Source organism: Pseudoliparis swirei, chromosome 24, assembly GCF_029220125.1.
Source record: "Pseudoliparis swirei isolate HS2019 ecotype Mariana Trench chromosome 24, NWPU_hadal_v1, whole genome shotgun sequence".
Classification (NCBI taxonomy): Eukaryota; Metazoa; Chordata; class Actinopteri; order Perciformes; family Liparidae; genus Pseudoliparis; species Pseudoliparis swirei.
The window spans coordinates 8,498,396-8,520,213 of NC_079411.1; the positions used below are offsets into that span (position 1 = coordinate 8,498,396).

The window sequence follows — 21,818 nt, forward strand, 5'->3', positions numbered from 1 at the left end:
TTTTGTCTGAGTTTAGCATCAAGAAGTTGCAGGTCATCCATGTTTTTATGTCTTTAAGACATGCTTGAATTTTACTGAGTTGGTTGGTCTCCTCTGGTTTGATCGATAGATATAATTGAGTATCATCTGCATAACAATGAAAGTGTATGGAGTGTTTCCTGATAATATTGCCCAAAGGAAGCATGTATAAGGTAAATAAAATTGGTCCAAGCACAGAACCTTGTGGAACTCCGTGACTAACGTTGGTGGTTATCGAGGCTTCAGCGTTTACAAATACAAACTGAGATCGATCTGAAAAATAGGATTTAAACCAACTTAGTGCCATGCCTGAAATGCCAATCGACTGCTCCAGTCTCTGTAATAGGATGTCATGGTCAATAGTGTCGAACGCAGCACTAAGGTCTAACAAGACCAGTACAGAGATGAGTCCTTTATCTGCTGCCATTAAGAGGTAATTTGTCATTTTCACCAGTGCTGTCTCGGTGCTGTGGTGTTTTCTAAATCCTGACTGAAACTCCTCAAATAAACTATTTTGATGTAGAAAGTCACACAACTGATTTGCGACCACTTTCTCAAGGATCTTGGAGAGGAAGGGGAGGTTAGAGATCGGTCTGTAGTTAGCCAACACCTCTGGATCCAGAGTGGGCTTCTTCAGGAGAGGTTTAATTACAGCTACTTTGAAGGAATGTGGTACGTGGCCTGTTAACAAAGACACATTGATAATATCTAATAGAGAGCTGCCAATTAAAGGCAAAATGTCTTTAAGCAGCCTCGTCGGGATGGGGTCCAAGAGACAGGTAGACGTGTTAGAAGTAGAAACCGTTGAAGATAATTGGTCACGGTTGATGGAAGAAAAGCCATCTAAATATACACCAGGGCATACAGCGGTTTCCAAGGCCATTCCACTTGAGGACAGATTGGCACTGGTTAAAGGCAAGAGATTATTAATCTTGTCCCTAATAGTTAAAATCTTTTCATTAAAGAAGTTCATAAAGTCATTACCACTGAGGTCTATAGGAATACTTGGCTCCACAGAGCTGTGACTCTCTGTCAGCATGGCTACATTGCTAAAGAGAAACCTAGGGTTGTTCTTATTTTTCTCTATTACTGGTGAGTAATATGCTGCTCTGGCATTACGGAGGGCCTTCCTTTAAGTTTTAAGACTATCTCGCCAAACTAAGCGGGATTCTTCCAGATTAGTTGAACGCCATATGCTTTCAAGCTTTCGTGACGTTTGCTTTAGTTTGCGGGTCTGAGGGTTATACCAGGGAGCAAACCTTCTCTGCCTCACTGTCTTCTTCTTCAGAGGGGCTATCGAGTCCAGTGTCATTCTCAGTGAGCCTGTGGCACTATCAACAAGATTTAGGACACTGATAGGCTAAATTGTATGTCACTCATTTATATCTTTAATCAGTAATATGCTGAACTGCTTCTTAGACCCGTCTAAAAGCATATATTTTGAGTGTATATATATATATATATATATATTAGTGCTGTGAAAAATAACGCGAAAAAAAGTCACTTGCACCCTCAATATGTCGATCGCGGTCGCCGCAGAGCTTCGATGCTGGCGCGCGCATCGCTCTGTCTCGCGAGCCGAGAATTGTTGAGGGGGGGGGGGGGGGGGTAGACGAAAATTATAGGGTGACGGGTGGAGATTTCCCCCTGTCATAATAGGAGGGGAAACACTGGAGTTGATAAGCGTGTCTTCTTGTCTGATCAATACGCAACTGTGAGGTGCGCGAATGGACCGAGCGGTCAGCTGCTGATCACTCACTCAACGAATAGACGGTGCACCGAAGACCCATTTTGACCCAGGAAAAACCCTGAATGTATATATGGGATTAATCATGATTAATCCACAGAAACCTGTGATTAACCTGATTAAAAATTGTAATCGTTTCACAGCCCTAATATATATATATATATATATATATATTACTGGGTGTATTCCATATAATTTGTGTATATATATATAGAATATTTTTTTTTTAATGTGTATAATTTATAAATATTATTATAATATATATTTTTTAAAGCAATATGCTACAACAACTGAGGATGGCAATGACTGCTATAATAAAAAATAAGATGATGTTAGTCAGTTTATCCGTGCTCATGTGATTTGTGTAACTGTATTTAATAGTTCGCAACTCTTTCAGATTTCCAACGGTGGAATGAACGTTCACAAGATGACAACAGTCAGTTGCAGTGCCGTATCAAATGCGTGCTCGTTCACGTGGTTGCACAACGCACGTTTAAGTGGACTACGTCGCTCTGCGTCATTTGCGCGCCGCCTCGCTCCCGATGCAATTTTCTTCCCGAAAGCCCAAAAGATAGATGTTCCGATTTCAGGTTTGTATTTTACCCCATGACAAAGATGCCCTTTTCCTGACTATAATGCTAGATATGTTACAGAGAACTCGTGGTAATCGCCTGGGATGTAGAGAGTGAATGTTGTCTATTGTTTATCGACTGCTAAATTCAATGCGGTTGGTGGCCTGTGAAGCAGGCTGTTTGCCTGTTACATGAGCCAGAGGTGAGCGCTCCCTTCTGATGGATAAGCTTATTGTTGAATACATTGATAACCTTTATGAAAGGCAAATGTGTGATAGTTCTAAGCTGTGTCTAAACAGTTTTATTTTGGATAGTTATCAGGCAGCAGTGGCAGTTTTCCATCGACGTGGGTCCTGCGTGATGTAACAACAGCATTAGCATTGTGGCTAACGAGTTATTTTGCTAACGACACAGGGAGTGAGAAGGTCCGGGAAAAGACCGCCTTGCGTTCCGTGTGTCCATAGTATGTCAAATGAGCAAAGAGAAGCTTCTAGGTGTTATAGTTAACATGTCTATAGTCTGATGTTTTTCACAGTGTGAAATCCTGCTCGGCCACTGTTGATTTGGCCAACTAACGATGACACGGTTAGGCTAGCTTAATTTAATCGAAATAAGTCTTAGTTACTCAGTCTTAGTTATTAAACTGTTGATGATATTAACTAATCTAGCCGTATTCCCCAACTTCTTTATGTCCGTGTCATGTAGCATCCAAGACGGATAGTGTAGCAACTGCAGTGTTAAAACGTTGCATCGTCTGTTTTTTGGCTCACCTCTTTCATTGGCTTAATCCAAAATGTTTGCTTTTACGACACTTCCAAAGGTCTGAAACTCAAATTGGTTTAAGATTCATTGGAAATTGAGCCAACTATAATCTTCCTCCTATTTTCTCTTTAACCGTGTCATTTTAATTCCCCCATTCCTTGACCAAATCATCATGCCCTTCCATTTTCCTACCTTCCTCTTACTCTGTTCCTCGTCCCTTCATCGATCGTCCCTGCTGTCTTTGCAGTCCCTGGATGAAGACTGTACGTTGGAGGAAGAAGATGAGGGACTGGTAGAAGAGGAAGATGAAATCAATCAGTTCAATGATGACACCTTTGGAGCTGGGGCCAATGGTGAGTTCTCCAGAAAATTTGAAATGCTTTTGGTGAAATCACCATACTTCAGGGTATGAAAAAGAATCGCTCCTATGCTCGTTCATAATTATTCACTTTCATTGGAGTTTAGTTATAAGAAAAAGGTTTTAACAAAAGTCACACTTGTTAAAACAATAGTCACAATGAGACACTGAAGCGGGAAGACTTCTAACCAGAGTTGTTTTTTTTACCTTTTTAAGAAAGGCAGCAAAAAGGAAAGCAAGAGGTTCTGTCGTAAAACAGAATGGCGGCAGCCTGTGCGTAACCATATGTAGTTCATTGAGTGTTGCATTTTCCTTGTTTGTGTGCTTAAGCAACAATATGTATACGTATGTATTTGTATCACAATGAAGACGGTATTGCAAATTTCATGTTGTCACCCAACATGGCAATGGAAAAAAAATTGTATACTGCCCACCTAAAGGAGAGGGCAGTTTATCAAAGTATGTATGTATGTATGTCTAGAACTTAAGATTTCAGCACAGATGATTCATCGCCATAGAACAAACAACCACTCTGTTTGTCTCCTCTTCTTCCAGATGACGACTGGCAGGAGGAACACAAACGCCTCGCTGGGCTCGATGACAGGGATGGGTTAGGAACGGAGCTGGGGTTGGGAGGACGGGGAATGGGAGGAGAATTACATCAAGGCGGAGCTGAAGACTCATCCTTCACACAGCTCCCTTCCTCAGCGGGCCATCTCCCCCTTCCATCTTCCCTCCCTTCACTAAAATTCTCCTTGTCTTCTGCTGGACCACCCCCAGGTAAGTGTTGTAATAAGAGGAATGCTGACTTGACCCAGGAATCTGGTTCAGTTGCGGTATTTCTTACTTCACTGGAGATTTTTAGTCTTGAGATCATCTAAAGTACTTAGTTTGATTTTTAAAAGTTTAAATTTGGCTTGGAAACACGCCTAATTGATTGGATATCTCAACAGAATTGCTGGCCACAGATCTTTCCCTGACTGATAGTTTAATATTTTGTATGTAGACCAATAATATATCTCGAACAAAAGATATACAATTGGGTGAAAAATCCAAACTAAAACTGTCGTTTCAGATGTGGAGGATCGAGGAGGGGGAGTTGACTTGGCTGAGTCCTTGGCCAGACTCATCCTGGAGACTGACCCGGCCATCGCTGGGGTTGGAGCTGCTGAGAGACCGGGTCCATCCCAGAGCTCTTCGTGTTCCAGTCTGTCTGATCTACAGTGTTTGGACAGATCCAGAGTTCTGCCCCAATCCTCCACCATCTCTCATCCCAATCAACCACACCAGCATTCCCATCACCCCCAGCACCAGCTATCTCCTGGGCCCTCAGGTGAGAATGAGTGCAATCATTATTTTGTGTGACGTGTAATATCTGGCCTGAAACATAAACTTTGAACAGTACCAACAGAATGTGAAGAGGTTACAGTGTTGGCATTTTGTCAAAGGATTCTATGTATTGTGTTACAGAGATGGTAAAAGTGAATGAAATGCTGCCCCTTATTTGTTTGGAGCATGTGGCCAAGTGTTATACATTGCACCAAATTTGCCAAATGTTATGTGAATGTCCAATCAGTGCTGATGGTAAATGTAGTCCACTGAAGAAATATAATCTCCAGTGTGTGCTATATTGACATTGATTTAGTGAATTTCCTTGTTTAATTAGGCTAATACAACTAATAGAATCTGCTGTGTCCTCCTGTACTACTCCAGGCCTTCCTCTCGGCCCTCTCTCTTCAATGCTCAGTTACCAACAGCAGCAGCACTTACTGCGCAGAGGGACTGCTCCTATGGCCCAGGTTAGTCAATCTCCTCATATTTATTCGGACTATGCTGTAGAATATGTGGGAGAAGAAGCTTGCTTCAATTGAGTGGTGCATTTATAATAATGCATTATGAATATGATATTAATAAGGATGAATTTGTGTTCTTTTTTATTTCCACAATTTAATAATAAGCTTCTCATCTGGATTTCAGTTCAAGCTGTGAACTATATTTTGTGTAACTGGCTGTTTGCAATGAAATTTATTTAAACTTTGTTTGTGTAAAATATTTTAGCTTGAAAATGTAATTTCTCTCTATCTCTAGATGAACTCTCACAGTATCTGGGAGAACAGTATGGGTTTTGGGCCTCTCGGTGTCCCCCCCGGACTGTTGACACACATGGAGGTGAGGGACACTCGCACTTCTGCTTCTACAAAATGGCATGCATGTGGAGTAGAGCATAACTAAAAACATAGATTCCGATGAACCTAATAGAAAATGTTGGCTCTAACACATCTCTAACGCAACACATTTTGAAAGGGAAAGTAGACTTTACTTGAACTGCGCTTTTTTAGTCTTCTGACCACTCAAAGCACTTTTACACTACATGTCATCATTCACCCATCCATACAGTGATGGTAGGGTGCTACATGCAAGATGCCACCTGCCATTTCGGGACTATCAACAATCATACATCTTACACAAAGCTATTGGAACAATTTGGGATGAAGTGTCTTGCCCAACAATACATCAACATGGAATAGCAGAGCCTGAGATCAAACTGCCAATACTCTGATTGAAGGACGACCCTGCACTACCACTGAGTCACAGTTGCCCAACAATTATCATTGAAATGTTAATCCCCTCTTCATTTTTAAACTATTGCTTAATGGCCACCATTTAAATCCATCTAGATGTAATTGCATAACTGCAAACTTGTCGCTTTTTGGCGAAATTCTCCGTTATGAAATCAAAATATGTCATCCACTTGAATCGTGTAGATCCGAAGAGTTTTTTGCTTTGGGTTAGGAGGGTCAACTGGCCGGCCAGCGTTTCTGAGATTGCAGTGATACAAGGAGAAAAGGTGATGTTGTGATCTTTGCAGCGCACACACTGTTCCGCTCCCTGTCATGCTGCCTGCACATGCTCACTCACAGCGAGTGATCGCTGGGCAGCCCCGCCACCTTACAGTCAATTATTATTAGGGCCCGAGCACTGATATAGTTGAAGCAGAGGACCTAAATGTTTATTATTAGTATTATTAACCGCAATTTATGTTCTTAATCAGTACAGAACAATCAATTTTACGTAGCATGCACGTGTTTTTGACGTCAAAGTGTGTTTGTACAAGTTGTTATTTTATGGTAAATGGAGAGTTGTCTTTTTTTGAAATGCCTTATTGTTTTAGCATATACTTGTATGCTAAAACAATATTATATATATATTTTATTTTGCTGTGTCAACATCACCAATGGGTTTATGATTACATTTGGTTGTTAGTGGAGAACAGTGGTAGATGAAGTGTGAAATATTTGAGTTAAGTAAATGATACTACCAGTGTAAAAATACTAGCATTAGCATCAAAATATACTTTAAAATACCAGAAGTATTTAGGTAAGTAAAGTATTACTTCAAGATTATAATTATTGATTTATTAATGTCTTCATCACTTGCAAAGGTGAAGCCAACTTCTTTGAATATTAACCCTAGAACACTAGCATTGGGTGAGTTTCAAAATCTGAATTGGCAAAGTAACTGGAAACTCGCATTGCCAAAATATGAATGTCCCTCTAAGATGTTGTGGCGTATAATTACAGTTTACAAGAGCCCAAAGTTGTTCAGAGATACGTCCTCTTAGTTTTGCTCTCAAAGTGCACCAGATTTGTGCATTTAACTATAATATGTGCAAAATGTTCTTCTCGAGTTTGAACACAGTCTCTCAAAATCAATCCTGCGGCAAACACTGATGTATACAGATTATGTACAATTTGATTTTGTCATATGTAGGTTGCCAAAGTACTCAAGAAAATTGTCATGGGCTGACAGGCCTATGATGGGGAATTATGCACAAATATTATGTTGCTCTATATCAAGTATAGACCACAATGTAAATGTCAGGTAAATCGGATGCTGTTTGTCACATATGGCTGTGTTCCTGTTGCCAGTAGGTGGTGCCAGTAGGTGGTGCTAGGACTGAGTGAAAATTGGCTTGTAGACAGCTTAAGGCCATGACTATGATCAAGCATAGCATAGTTTGCTAACACCAGAATGAATTGAATGTTATTATTCTCATAGAAGCTAAAGACTAATTAAAAGCTATTGACTAAATTTGAAGTCGATCTGAAAAGGCAGAGTTTGTTCATGTATCGCACCTTGAAATAGGCAAAAATGATGGAAAAATTCAATGAAAAATCAAAATGGGTGACTGGTGGGGTTTAGAGCATGGTCCTATAATGATAATAATAGTAATAAGATTCCTTTTCATTCAATTTATTTTAAATCATACATTTTGAAAATTGAAGCAACGATCTGTACATATACGACATGTTCTGTCCCAGAACCTCGCATCGATAGAGGAAAAACTTCCCCCAGAAAAACCTGAACGGGGAGAAAGAGGGAAGAATCCCTCAGATAAGCAACAGAGAAGGAGATCTCTCTCAGCATGGACAGAACTACAATATGTCATGTTTACTGAATGAACATTCTGTAAACATGACATATTGCTTCTGTCCATATATTTACAAAGACATTTAAATAAATTCATCTTGACCAAAACCAATTGTCTTAAGGCTTTGCCTCGATCAAATGAATTAGTTGGTTGTCATTTCTTTTTGGCAGTAGGTGGTGCGATACCTATGTGAAAAATCTTGCATGAAAAAGGAAACATTTAAAGATTTTCCAATGTACCTTTTGAGTTACAACAACTTCCTGTTTGTGGAAAATGGCACCAAATTGTCACCATGTCAAGTTTCTTACATGAAAACTTTTTAGCATAACGACCTTCAGATCATCCTGACCGCTACCGAATATCGAATTAGATATGCATGTTTTTGAGCATATAAAGGCCCCCAAAAAGCCGATTAATTTGGCAGAAAAAGAAACATTACAGTTTCAACAGGGCCTTTGCCCAAGCTGGCTTTTTGTCCGCGGTCCCTAATAAGAATGCATAAGAAATGAAATTTCCTTTTCTGAATAGTGTCAATTACATGCTGTAAAAAATATTTCTCCGAATTTGATATACTAGGCTCAGTGTGGAAATAGCTCAACCAAGCGGTTTATTTTCGTCTGTATTTTTCTCATATTTTATTTACCCCATTTGTCCCCCTCAGGATAATCCTCTAATGTCTATAATCAACGAGGTGGGACTTCCGAAACGACCTCATCAGGGTGGGACTGATGAAGAACGAGATTTGTCAGAGAGGGTACCACCTCCACGCTCTTCTTCCCCTGTGATTGGCTCCCCTCCAGTGAGGGCAGTGCCTATTGGAACCCCTCCCAAACAGCCAATGAGCCATGCTCTAAACCATCAGGTGAATAACAGATGACCGTTCTTCTCATTCTACACTGTTTTACTGATATCCTTCCTCGATCATTTACCTCTTTTAACGATTTACAAGGACCAAATGAACACTAAAAAAGCCCCACATTATTGTGTCTGTTTGCCAATCTGAAAGGCTATTTGTCTTTGTTGAAGACAAAGGTTTTAAAATACACTTGCCTACCACAGTGAAAAGTTATCTGGTATTATGTTGCTGTTTCTGAGGTCAGTTAGCCACATCTTAGTGTCTTGCAGTCTCATTAGTTGTCGTACTTGGCGTGCTGCGTTATGTTGTTTATACTTAACATGTAGTTGGCTTTGTCTCTGTCTCTTCCTGTATAGGTCCATCATCCCATGGCAGTTCATGTGAGAGCCCAGGTTCAGCACAGATACCCTCCTTTCCCTGAGCGTGTGTCACCCAACACCCTCCTCAATATAGCTGTGAGTGTTTTTTTCCTCTTCTCCATCCTGCCCTCGGTTTCTCACCTTTGTTGATTTAAAGAACATTCTAGGGTTCGTACGGTCATGAAAAACCTGAAAAAGTCATGGAAAAAACTTAAATCACAAGTTTTGGAAAATTTGTTATATTCACATGTTCATTTATGTCAAGTTTGATATAATGAATATGTTTTTGAAAGAAAGACGCTCAAAATATAAGCCAGCATACGCTCTCATACTGGTGGCAAAAAAACTTCTAACTGTGGAGATAATGTGGCCACTGAAGGTTGCCAATTCACAGTCTTCTTTTAAACATCCAAAGATGCCAGCCTGCTATTTTGACGCTTGTGTTGAAAGCAAATGCTCATCTCTCTGCTTATTGGGGCTCCTTCACTTCAAGAGTCTCACGTTGTCAACGTGTTGAAGGGCCGATGTCTTTCTATCTGACCAAAGCCTGAACCACTATTTACAGTCCAATCAGATGGATTTGCACATAAAGGACAATAGTTTGATTACAATAATAAACATTTAGATAAATGTTTATACAAATAAACATGTATATAAATGTTTATTCTTTGAATTAAACTATTGTCTCTCATTCATTTGTTTCATTTAAGGTATACTGTATGCTTTGGAATTCACTTTTTTTTTTAACTAAATGTTCTCACTTTTTCACACATACACCAATATTTCAGTTAGGTCATGGAAATGAAGTTTAAAGTCATGAAAATCCATTGGTCAAAATGTGTAAGAACCCTGGTTATAGTGAAATGGCACAACACATCTCAAGAAATTGGTTTCTGTGATTTCATCCAAGAACAGCTTGAACATTAGTCTGCAAACTAAGGATGCTCATTAAAACATGCTTTCTCCTGACTGATAGCCGAACCCCGTTAACTGATTTGCTCTTAATGTTCTGTTGGGAAATGAAGCTTATGTGCCAAAGGAAAGGTTATGTGCCAAATGAGATATTGGATGGGACCAGTAACTTTCCAACTATTGCCTGGCAACTGGTCACGGCCAAGAATTATATAGCCTCCACTTAAAATAATATTTGTAATTTTTACGTTCTGGTTTTAAAGGATTACAAAATGTGACATGCTATGTCAATTAGTGAGCTTCCTGATGCTGATATTATTCTGCTAAGCAAAGTTAGCCAGCTGCTGGTGGTAGCTTCATATTTGTGGTACAGACACGAAAGTGTCATTGATCTTGACATTTAGCTCTTGGTAAGTAAATAAATATGCATTTAGGGCTGCAACTAACGATTATTTTGATAATCGATTAATCGGTTGATTATTTCATCGATTAATCGGATAAAAAAACTTAAATTTTCAACCCTTTATTCAAAACAGGGTCCGTACGGTCATGGAAAACCTGGAAAAGTCATGGCATTTTTAAATGGCTATTAGCAGGCCTAGAAAAGTAATTGAAAAAAATAAAATCCCAAAATATTTGGAAAAGTAATGCAAATTTGTTTTATTCAAATGTTAATTTACACGGAATATATACGGTATGCTTTGGAATTATCATTGTTATTTTAAATACTACATCTTCTCACTTTGTCAAGTATAGACAGAGTTTTCACAAAATGTTTAATCATGGATATTTGGTTTAAAGTCATGGAAAGGTCCTGGAGACCCACTGATCACCATGGTGATGACCCTGTTCACTGGTCACCATGGTGATGAACCGTCACAAACAGACTGACAGCTTTACTCTCCTGAGCAGTGGTCCCCATGTGGACCGGCCCCCTGAACAATATCAGAGACGTTACGATTTATTATTTTTTTCACCTGGCCCGCTGCCGTTGAGATTGCAGTGAGACGCGGAAAAAATGTGAAGTGGTGCTCTTCGCAATAAAACATCTTTGATGAGACGTGTCGAGTCTCGGCCAATCAGCGTTCAGATGTCGACAGCGTTTGGGAAGTTAGGTTAGCTTGAACGTTAGTCCGCTACATCTGCTGCTGTCACGCTGCACGGTGTAGCGATGCTAACAAAGTACCCGTACGTTAAACACGATGTGATTTAGCATATTTTTAGTATCGATACTTCATTAAAAGAGCGATCAGAGTGCACGCGCTGCTCCGCTCCGTTAAATGTTGTCTGCACGCGCAGCGCAGCGGTCACAGCGAGTGGCGTCGGGGCTTATCTCCATTGCCTTTCTCCGTGGAAAAATATTTTCCGCTGTCCGCCACGGAATAAATAACCACGTTTTCTACGTTATACTCTTGTGGAAATGCCACACACGTCGTGACATGTCGCGCCCTAGTGTCTGGGTTCATAACGTCACCCGTAGGCGCACTCAGCTCCGTGAATGTCTCCGACTACGTGAATGACTTCCGCATCCAGCGCCACGTGAGCAGCAGCAGCCAATTAGATTCATCAACAGAGGAGCAGCTCAGCGCTGATTGGCTCTTACAACGCAGCGTTCCGTCTGTCCGCTCCCTCCGCTCCGCTCTTGTTTCTCCTGCGCTGCTCTGCGCTCAACTCAACTTTTTTTTATACTCCGCGACGTATTGAGGGCCGTAATAATCGCGCGACACAACGAATCGATAATGAAATTCGTTGTCAACTATTTTAATAATAGATTTTTATCGATTCGTTGTTGCAGCCTGATATGCATTCCTTTAAAAAAGGAGGAGACATGAGAGACAAACCAACTTCCATTTTCATTATTCAGGGTTATGAAGTGTATATGTGCTGTTTTTGTTCAGAACTCTCCACTGTGTCGCGGTCCGTTCCCTCCCGGAGTTGGTACGGTCCTGTCTCAGATTCAACGGGCCCAGATGCGCAACTCTCAGGTTGGTATCATAGACAGTCTTTTTAGATTGCTGCAATTTCGAGAAATGGGGTTGATAATGATACAGTGCATCCGGAAAGTATTCACAGCGCTTCATTTTTTCCACATTTTGTTACGTTACAGCCTTCTTCCAAAATGGATTAAATTCATTATTTTCCTCAACATTCTACACACAAAAACCCATAATGACAAAGTGAAAACTGTTTTTTGCAAATTTATTAAAAATAAAGAACGAAAACATAACATGTACATAAGTATTCACAGCCTTTGCTCAATACTTAGTTGAAGCACCTTTGGCAGCAATTACAGCCTCAAGTCTTCTTGGGTATGATTCCAATTCAATTCAATTCAGTTTATTTGTATAGCCCAATTTCACAAATTACAAATGTCTCGGAGTGCTTTACAATCTCACAAGCGTGGCACACCTATTTCTGGGCAGTTTCTCCCATTCTTCTTTGCAGAACCTCTCAAGTTCCATCAGGTTGGATGGGGAGCGTCGGTGCACAGCCATTTTCAGATCTCTCCAGAGATGTTCAATCGGGTTCAAGTCAGGGCTCTGGCTGGGCCACTCAAGGACATTCACAGAGTTGTCCCGAAGCCACTCCTTTGTTATCTTGGCTGTGTGCTTCGGGTCCTTGTCCTGTTGGAAGATGAACCGTCGCCCCAGTCTGAGGTCCAGAGCGCTTTGGAGCATGTTTTCATCGAGGATGTCTCTGTACATTGCTGCATTCATCTTTCCCTCAATCCTGACTAGTCTCCCAGTTCCTCCCGCTGAAAAACATCCCCACAGCATGATGCTGCCACCACCATGCTTCACTGTAGGGCTGGTATTGGCCAGGTGATGAGCAGTGCCTGGTTTCCTCCAGACATGACGCTTGGCATTCAGGCCAAAGAGTTCAATCTTTGTTTCATCAGACCAGAGAATTTTGTTTCTCATGGTCTGAGAGTCCTTCAGGTGCTTTTTTGCAAACTCTAGGCGGGCTGTCATGTGCTTTTTACTGAGGAGTGGCTTCCGTCTGGCCACTCTACCAAACAGGCCTGATTTGTGGAGTGCTGCAGAGATGGTTGTCCTTCTGGAAGGTTCTCCTCTCTTCATAGAACAACGCTGGAGCTCTGTCAGAGTGACCATCGGGTTCCTGGTCACCTCCCTGACTAAGACCCTTCTCCCCCGATCGCTCAGTCTGGCTGGGCGGCCAACTCTAGGAAGAGTCCTGGTGGTTCCAAACTTCTTCCATTTCCGGATGATGGAGGCCACTGTGCTCATTGGGACTTTCAATGCTGCAGAAATCTTTCTGTACCCTAAGCCAGATCTGTGCCTCGATACATTTCTGTCTCGGAGGTCTATAGATAATTCCTTGAACTTCATGGCTTGGTTTATGCTCTGATAAGCACTGTCAACTGTGATACCTTATATAGACAGGTGTGTGCCTTTCTCAATCATGTCCAATCAACTGAATTTAGCACAGGTGGACTCCAATCAAACATCTCAAGGATGATCAGTGGAAACAGGATGCACCTGAGCTAAATTTTGAGTGTCATGGCAAAGGCTGTGAATACTTATGTACATGTTATGTTTTCGTTCTTTATTTTTAACAGATTTGCAAACATTTGCAAAAAACTGTTTTCACTTTGTCATTATGGGTTGTTGTGTGTAGAATGTTGAGGAAAATAATGAATTTAATCCATTTTGGAATAAGGCTGTAACATAACAAAATGTGGAAAAAGTGAAGCGCTGTGAATACTTTCCGGATGCACTGTCTCCAGAAAACTAAAATCATTGGACAAGAAAGGTTGAATTGGAGGCAATGCACAAAACGAGATTTAAAGACAAAGAAGATGAAAGAGTAGGATGCTTTTTTACATTACTCGTCGAATGACTACTCTGAGAATGTGATTGCTGTCCTGGATGTACATACTAATGTCAATCTTCTTATCTATTTTTCATAAGTGTCAGTCTGATATTTCTCAAGCCCAGTTTTCTTCGAGAAACAGGAGAAAATGGAAAAAGAAAATTCTCAGTACAAATGGCGCGACTGGGTCAGTGGTTAGCAGGTCCCTCTTTCGATCAGAGGATTGGTAGTTCGATCCCCGGCTCTGCGAGTCCTAGTCGATGTGTCCTTGAGCAAGACACTTAACCCTGAATTGCGCCCTGTGTCTACGGTGTGTCCCGTCAGCTAAATGTAATGTGTCTCATTAGCTAGAAAGTAGGCTTGGGTTTGTTCAGACTTATTATAACATTACATAAACCACGATGGGGCAGAAACTGCTTCTCAGACTAATACTGAGACGGCAGTTCCAACACTTCAATAGTTCCCTCTGAAATTACATGAATAATTCTCTCACACTGAGTAATTGTCTGTCTCTCTCTCTCCAGGTCGTTGGTTTTCCTCGTGGTGTACCAGCGCCGCCTTTGTTAACGGTTGGTGGCAGTTATAGGCCATTCTTCGGGGGGCCCCCTCCTCCACTTGGTCACAGAATGGGCCCTCCCCCTCATGGCCACCTCAACCACGCGCAACCCATCCGACACAACACCACCCACCTCCACCCCCAGCACCGCCGCATGCTCACCCAGCGCATGCAGAACCAGGGGGGGTAAGCAAGTGTGTATGTTTGTGGACACACACAGTATATGACAACAATGTAGAACTGCAAGGTTACACATCACTGAAGTCCTGGATCGCTAACCAACAAGCAACGCTAGCCTAAACGTATCCGTGACCAGGTTACAGGTTAAGATCAGTCGGAACAGAAAATGGCAGCTGTTGCTTTTCAGTTGCATTCCAAAAGCCACTGGGTAGACAATGTCATCTTGTCTTTTTGCCTCCTTTTTAGGGACCGTGGCAGGACTGGAGGCGACCGGCGAAGCAGGGACCCATACAGTAACCTTATGACTCAGAAAGAGAAGGAATGGGTAACCAAGATCCAGATGATGCAGCTGCAAAGTACTGACCCTTATCTGGATGACTACTACTATCAGGTTGGTTTTTAGAGGCTGTAGTTGCCAACGTAGGGAGCTTAAAATATCTGACCTTTTTTAATTATACACCAGTGACCACATTTCTTAGTGAGAAAATAATTGGTTTGCTGCTTTAGTGTTTTAGAGATTTTTGTTCAATGGTACTATGGTGTAATTATAATTACAAGCATTTCACAAGTGGCAAAGGCTTTTATTGACAATTACATTAAGTTTATGCAAAGAGTCAATATTTACAGTATTGACCCTTCTTTTTTTGAGACTATTTGCCCTGGCATGCTGTTTATTTAACTGCTGGGCCACATCCTGACTGATGGCAGTCCATTCTTGCCTAAACAAAGCTTGGAGTTTGTTTGAATTTGTCGTTTTTTGTTTGGCCACCTGCCTCTTGAGGATTGACCTTAAACTGTCAATGGGATTACGGTCTGGGGAGTTTCAATGTCTCGTTACTACCCGAGCCACTAAGTTATCACTTTTGCCTTATGACAAGGTGCTCCATCATGCTGAGAAAGGCATTGTTCATACTATTCTTGGATGGTTGGGATTAGTTGCTCTCGAACGATGTTGTGGTACCATTCTTTAGTCATGGTTGTGTTCTTGGGCAAATTGGTGAGCCCACTCGCTTGGCTGAGAAGCAACCCCACACATGAATGGTCTCGGGATGCTTTACTGTCAACATGACACAGGACTGATGGTAGTGCTCAACTTTTCTTCTCTGTACAAGCTTCTTTCTGGATGCCCCATATAATTGGAAATTACTTTACCCCAGTCCTCAGCAATCCAATCCCTGTACCTTTTGCAGAATATCGGTCTTTCCCTGAAGATTTTCCAGGACAAATGGCTTATTTTCTGCCCTGCTTGACACCAGGCCATCCTCCAAAAGTCTTTGCCCTCACTGTGCTTGCAGATGCACTCACACCTGCCTACTGCCATTTTCTGAGCAAGCTCTGCACTGGTGGTGCCCTGATCCCGTGGCTGAATCCGCTTTAAGAGACGGTCCTGGTGCTTGCTGGACTTTCTTGGGAGCCCTAAAGCCTTCTTCACAACAATTGAACCTCCTTTAAGTTCTTGATGATCCGATAAATGGTTGATTTAGGTGTGCTCTTACTAGCGGCAATATCCTTGCCTGTAAAGCCCCTTTTTGTGCAAATCAATGATGACTGCACATGTTTCCTTGCAGGTAACCACGGTTAACAGAGGAATAACAATGATTTCAAGCACCACCCTCCTTTTAAAGCTTCCAGTCTGTTGTTCTAATGTTATCAGCAGGACAGTCTGATCTCCAGCCGCGTCCTTGTCACCACTCTCACCTATGTTAACGAGAGAATCACTGACATGATGTCAGCTGGTCCTTTTCTGGCAGGACTGAAATGCAGTGGGAATGTTTTTGTTGGGGCATTAAGTTAGGGTGACCAGACGTCCTGTTTTCCCCGGACATGTCCTGTTTTTGAGACCTAAAAAATGCGTCCGGCAGGGATTCCAAAAACGTCCTGGATTTTGCTTAGTTGGATATTTGTGTTTCTCTGGGTTTTCACAAACTAGTATTTACCCCTTACAAGTTTTGGAAATGGTATCTCCCTTACGTTCCACCTTCTTGCGCGAGCTCTGACGGTATAGAGAACAGTCATTGGTCGACCGATCTCAGGGTTGCCAGATCCACGATAATTATCCTCCAAATACAACCATTTTGAGCCTTTGGTACGATACTTCACCATTTCCAATCTGGCAACACTGAGCACCTTGCCGCCTCCACTAGTACATTGTTGTTTGTGGGCATGCTATAAACTACTACCAGTACCGCCGCTCCCATAACGAGCACGACGTGCTGTGCGTAGGGCACCAAGTCCTGAGGGGGCACCACAAAATAGGCAACAAAAAAATCCTCATAGTAATAATAATTATAATGCCGATATTATTTCAGTCTAGAAATATTAGGCACCTTTTAGGCATGTATATCACAAAACAGACAGAACAAGAGAGATGTTTAATCGCTCAGCCCCCCCCCCCCCCCCCCCGAGACGAAGCGTCCTCTTTTTCACAAACTCAAATCTGGTCACCCTAATTAAGTTCATTTTCATGGCTCAGAGGGACTTTGAAATTAATTGCAATTCATCAGATAACTCTTCACAACATTCTGGAGTATATGCAAATTGCCATCATAATAATTTAGGCAGCAGCCTTTGTAAAAAAATATATTTGTATTTCTCAAAGTGTTTCCACTTCCCACAGTGTTGCATGGTGATGCATTCCACCAAATATCCTTCAATTATTTATTTTGTTTTCCTGTCTGCTTAGATGGCTCAATATTGATGTAGTCTCAGGTGTGAGGATTTGATTTATTGTCATCCTACATCTTGGAATTGAAATACAGTAGTCTATAATAGTCAAAATCTTTAATCTATTATTGAGAATATTCACACCGTGCAGATATAATTTACTCTGGTCAGGCAAAATTAGTTCAGGATCACTGAAACTTGTGATTTATGTGTTGCACATGTAGAACTACTATGAAAAGATGGAGAGACGTCAGGAAAGGGAGAGAGACAGCAGCAAGAAGGAACACACCACCAAACTGATCACTCCACAGGTCGCCAAGGTTGAACACACTTACAGACCAGGTAAATGACATCAGAGTACACCAGAGTATTATCGGCACATGATCACACGCATGATACTGGAGACCTTAAATGAATGCTTATTTGTTTGTCAACAGTTCAGTTTGCAGGCTCACTGGGTAAGCTGACTGTCTCCAGCGTCAACAACCCTCGCAAGATGATTGATGCTGTTGTGACAACCCGCACAGATGACGAGGTCTGTTTGCATGTTTCATTGTTTCTTTTTTAACACAATGTTCTCTTTTAGGAAGATATTGACTCCAGAGCAATATTTACTGAATTTGCAGTTCCCTGTACGACACGGTAGAGGTACAGTGTAGAACGAATTCAGTGTTTGTTACTGTGAAGCGGCTTAAAGAAGTGCTTAGTTGTAGCCATAAACCATTGCGCTGCTTGTCGATGTCGAGGTGTCTTTGGGCAAGACACTTAACCCCAAATTGCTCCCATAGCTGTGCCTACTGTGTGTGTTAGTTACTCCTGATGAGGAGGTGGCACCGTAACGAGTTTCAAAGGTTGTGAAAAACCCCTGCTGCACAAAACACTGATCTGTCACTACGTTTTACACTGAGTGTCCACACTCTGCTAGAGTTTTAGGGCACTGAAGACGATAAATTAAAAAAACTTGTGTGGACCGATACGTTTGAAAACTCCGTGGTTACCTCGTAGTGTGGGCGGGTGTAAATGTGTACGCTTGGAGACGATGAGGTAGACACTAACGTTTGCTACTTGATTGGGTCTTAGCAGTCACAACGTGTCCTTCCCTAATTCCTCATGCCCCTATCACTTGACCCTGCCTTCATTATTGATTGACTCCCAGTGGTTAATTCAACATGGACAACTGATTACACACATTGCAGATCTTGTACTATATTATATATATATATATATATCTACTATACTATCAGCTTTTATGCAGTTCAATTCAACATATTATACTTCTACTACTGCTGACATGTTGTTATGGAATCAATTAACGAGTAGCTGTCTAGTGGCGTAATCAGCCCTACATCTGAAGTCATGGTTTGCAGCTTTGAGGAAGACGACCGTCACAAAACTGAATTTCCATTTCTAATCAATTGTTATTTTGTTCTGCACTACTATTGGGAAGTGAGAGACAACAAAACCAAGGGAACGAGTGAGAGATGTGTGTTGACTACATTTACTGACTTATGATCCAGTAGATCTTGATTTTTAAAGTATGCCTGTGTGCCTGTTGGTGTGTGCAGTCTTTCTTTGGACCAATACCTACTCAAACAACTTGATTGGTTATTAGTGCCAATGGTGCCAATCTGTTCAATACTTTGTTTATAAACATTGTAGGCTGGAATGTTGATTCCGTTTTGAGCAATTTGTTGCTGCATTAAAACATTTACACTTAAATTCTAAGTCTTGTCTGTTTGTCTGTCTCCAGGAGAAAAGAGAGAAACAGGTTTGGAACAAGAGGCGACAAATCCTCTACACTGTGGAGAAGGTAGGACGCGGACGGCTGTACATGTTGAGCTCATGTTCAAATGGCAGGAAACACTGCTGGGGCCTCTTTACAGAAACCATTTAAACTTTGTCATTGATTTAAATGTCCTGGCAGTCAAACTATACCCATTAATAGTAGTGGTGCAAAGGATAATAAACTCGCGGTTCAGATCGTGTCACAGATCGGATCAGCACTAAAGAAAAAGGGAAGTACCCATCATTGATGATGACGGATACAGATCCCTTTGTTTGATTATACAGCTGGTCTCCAAGGATTCAGACATCTTTTTTTTAAATTATATTTTGTCTAGGGGTGGGCACGTTAACGCGTTAATCTTGCGTTAACGCATCAATTAATTAACGCCGACAATTATTTTATCGCGCGTTAACGCAGGTTTAATTATTTATTTTATTATTGTAAAAGTGTGTTGCTCACAGGCTTTTATTTTGTAAAAGTCTGCTACTGATTGCTGCGGAACCGGAAAAGAAAGTCATTCGCGGTTTAACAAATATGGAGAAGAGTACGGAGATTTTAAATGGCCATTTTCAATTTAAAGTTCATAAAGACGGCGGAGTCGACAGAAACAAAGTCATATGTAACCACTGCCAAGATGAATTGTCTTATCACCGGAGTACTTCCAGTCTTAAATATCATTTAAATGCTAAACACACCGTTGATGCCAGCAAATCATACAACCGTATGGAGCGAGGCTTCGGCAGACCACGCTGCAGGGAGGAGATAAACCAAGGCAAGAGAAGCTAACCAATGCTACAGCGAAGTGGATAGCTACAGACTGCAGGCCGGTTAGTTAGGGTGACCAGACATCCTGTTTTCCCCGGACATGTCCTGCTTTTGAGACCTACAAAATGCGTCCGGCAGGGATTCCAAAAACGTCGGGATTTTGCTTCGTCGGATATTTGTGTTTCTCTGGATTTTCATAAACTAGTATTTACCCCTTACAAGTTTTGGAAATGGTATCTCCCTTACATTCCACCTTATTGCGTGAGCTCTGACAGAATAGAGAACAGTCATTGGTCGACCGATCTCAGGGTTGCCAGATACACGATAATTATCCTCCAAATTCAACCATGTTGAGCCTTTGGTACGATACTTCACCATCTCCAATCTGGCAACACTGAGCACCTTGCCGCCTCCACGAGTTCATTGTTGTTTGTGCGGCATGCTATAAACTACTACCAGCGCTGCCGCTCCCATAGCGCACTACGCGCTGTGCGTCGGGCACCAAGTCCTGAGGGGGCTCCACAAAATAGGCAACTAAAAAAATCCTCATAGTAATAATAATTATAATGCCGATATTATTTCAGTCTAGAAATATTAGGCACCTTTTAGGCATGTATATCACAAAACAGGCAGAACAAGAGAGATGTTTAATCTCAGCAACATTTAAAATAGAAGTGCGCTATACACTACTTTTTAATTAATTATTGCATTTTGCGTAAACAAATGCGATTAATCAGGGAAATCATGCGATTAATCGCGATTACAAATTGTAATCGTTGCCCAGCCCTAATTTTGTCAGTCACAAATCATTTTAATCGCTGTGCAGTTGGTAAACCATCAAACATGCAAGTAAAAGATTGTTTTATTCCAACTTGTCATTAGCATTCACTGTAGAAATTATTGGATAACCTGGACCACCCTCTTCACCACCTACTGCAGGGACAGCAGAGCACAACAGACTGCTTCAGCTCTGCTGTCACAAGGACAGATACAGGAGAATATTCCTGCCCACTGCTATTAAACTTTATAACTAGAAAATGCATTTCCTGCTGAAAATGCGTTGGAATGCTAACATCTAAAAGCTTGAGGCTGAAATATAAAAACTAAATAGCTGAAAATGTCTGGAAATAGCTATGAAATGATTAACTGAACATAGGTTTAAATAGTTGCCAACAGCTGAAATAGCCTGAAATTAGCTTAAAGGGGACATATTATGAAAATTCCACTTTTTTTAGTGCTTCTATACGTTAATTTGGGTATCTGGCATGTCTCCCAACACAAAAACGCTGGAGAAAAAAAACCTCACGCGGCTTGTTGTGGTTCCTCTATCAGAAACGATATGCTTGAGTGCGTCCAAAGGGATCACCACCAACGTCTACGTAGTTTTTGAAGCACGCCCATGTAGGGAGTCTGGCTACATGGCCTTGGACCGCCCCCCACCACAACTTTGCAGGTAAAGTTTATTTGAAAGTTGTGTTCATATTACAGACATGAGTCATCAAATAAGTCATCAAATACAACGATTTAATAAATAAACAAGGTTTAAATGCTAATTAATGGAGGTAAAAACGTTGCCCCTGCTTGGTCACTTACTGTTGTCAGATAACACTTTAGTTTACGGATGGAACTTTACCCATGTAGCATTTATATCTTAATGGCGTTCCCGTTACTTGCATTTAGACAAACACTTTCACAAACAGTAACTTACATAAACACACTGTATTTGCTACATACTCATACATGCACAAACTATTCACATACTCTAATCTCTAGCACCACTATGCTCTCAAAACCGCAAACAAGACTGAGACCTTAGCCAATGTACAAAAAAAAAAAAATGTAGAAGTGACATTCAGAAACATCCTGTTGAGCCCTAACTTCTCGAACTTGTTCGGGAGCCTCTTCTTGTTCAGGGTCTGACTGGTTCAAAACGATATGGTTGCACGACGCTATCTTCATCTGCAGTAGCCATATTTCTACAAAGGTAATGGCTAGCTGGGCAGGCAGCAGCTAGGCG

At 41.3% G+C, this 21,818-nt stretch overlaps 1 protein-coding gene across 2 annotated transcripts in view; it reads left to right on the forward strand.

The window, feature by feature from the left end:
* Positions 1-2,275: 2,275 nt before the first annotated feature.
* patl1 (PAT1 homolog 1, processing body mRNA decay factor) overlaps positions 2,276-21,818 on the forward strand; it is a 28,756-nt gene continuing 9,213 nt past the window's right edge. For both annotated transcript variants that reach the window (XM_056408572.1, XM_056408571.1), the window contains exons 1-14: positions 2,276-2,355; positions 3,347-3,452; positions 4,013-4,237; positions 4,533-4,790; positions 5,171-5,256; positions 5,546-5,626; positions 8,551-8,751; positions 9,102-9,200; positions 11,915-12,001; positions 14,375-14,592; positions 14,833-14,977; positions 17,475-17,592; positions 17,688-17,785; positions 19,001-19,060. In XM_056408572.1, the coding sequence (XP_056264547.1) occupies positions 2,341-2,355; positions 3,347-3,452; positions 4,013-4,237; positions 4,533-4,790; positions 5,171-5,256; positions 5,546-5,626; positions 8,551-8,751; positions 9,102-9,200; positions 11,915-12,001; positions 14,375-14,592; positions 14,833-14,977; positions 17,475-17,592; positions 17,688-17,785; positions 19,001-19,060 (1,797 nt within the window). In that variant the 5' untranslated portion in view covers positions 2,276-2,340. The remainder of the gene's footprint in view (positions 2,356-3,346; positions 3,453-4,012; positions 4,238-4,532; positions 4,791-5,170; positions 5,257-5,545; positions 5,627-8,550; positions 8,752-9,101; positions 9,201-11,914; positions 12,002-14,374; positions 14,593-14,832; positions 14,978-17,474; positions 17,593-17,687; positions 17,786-19,000; positions 19,061-21,818) is intronic.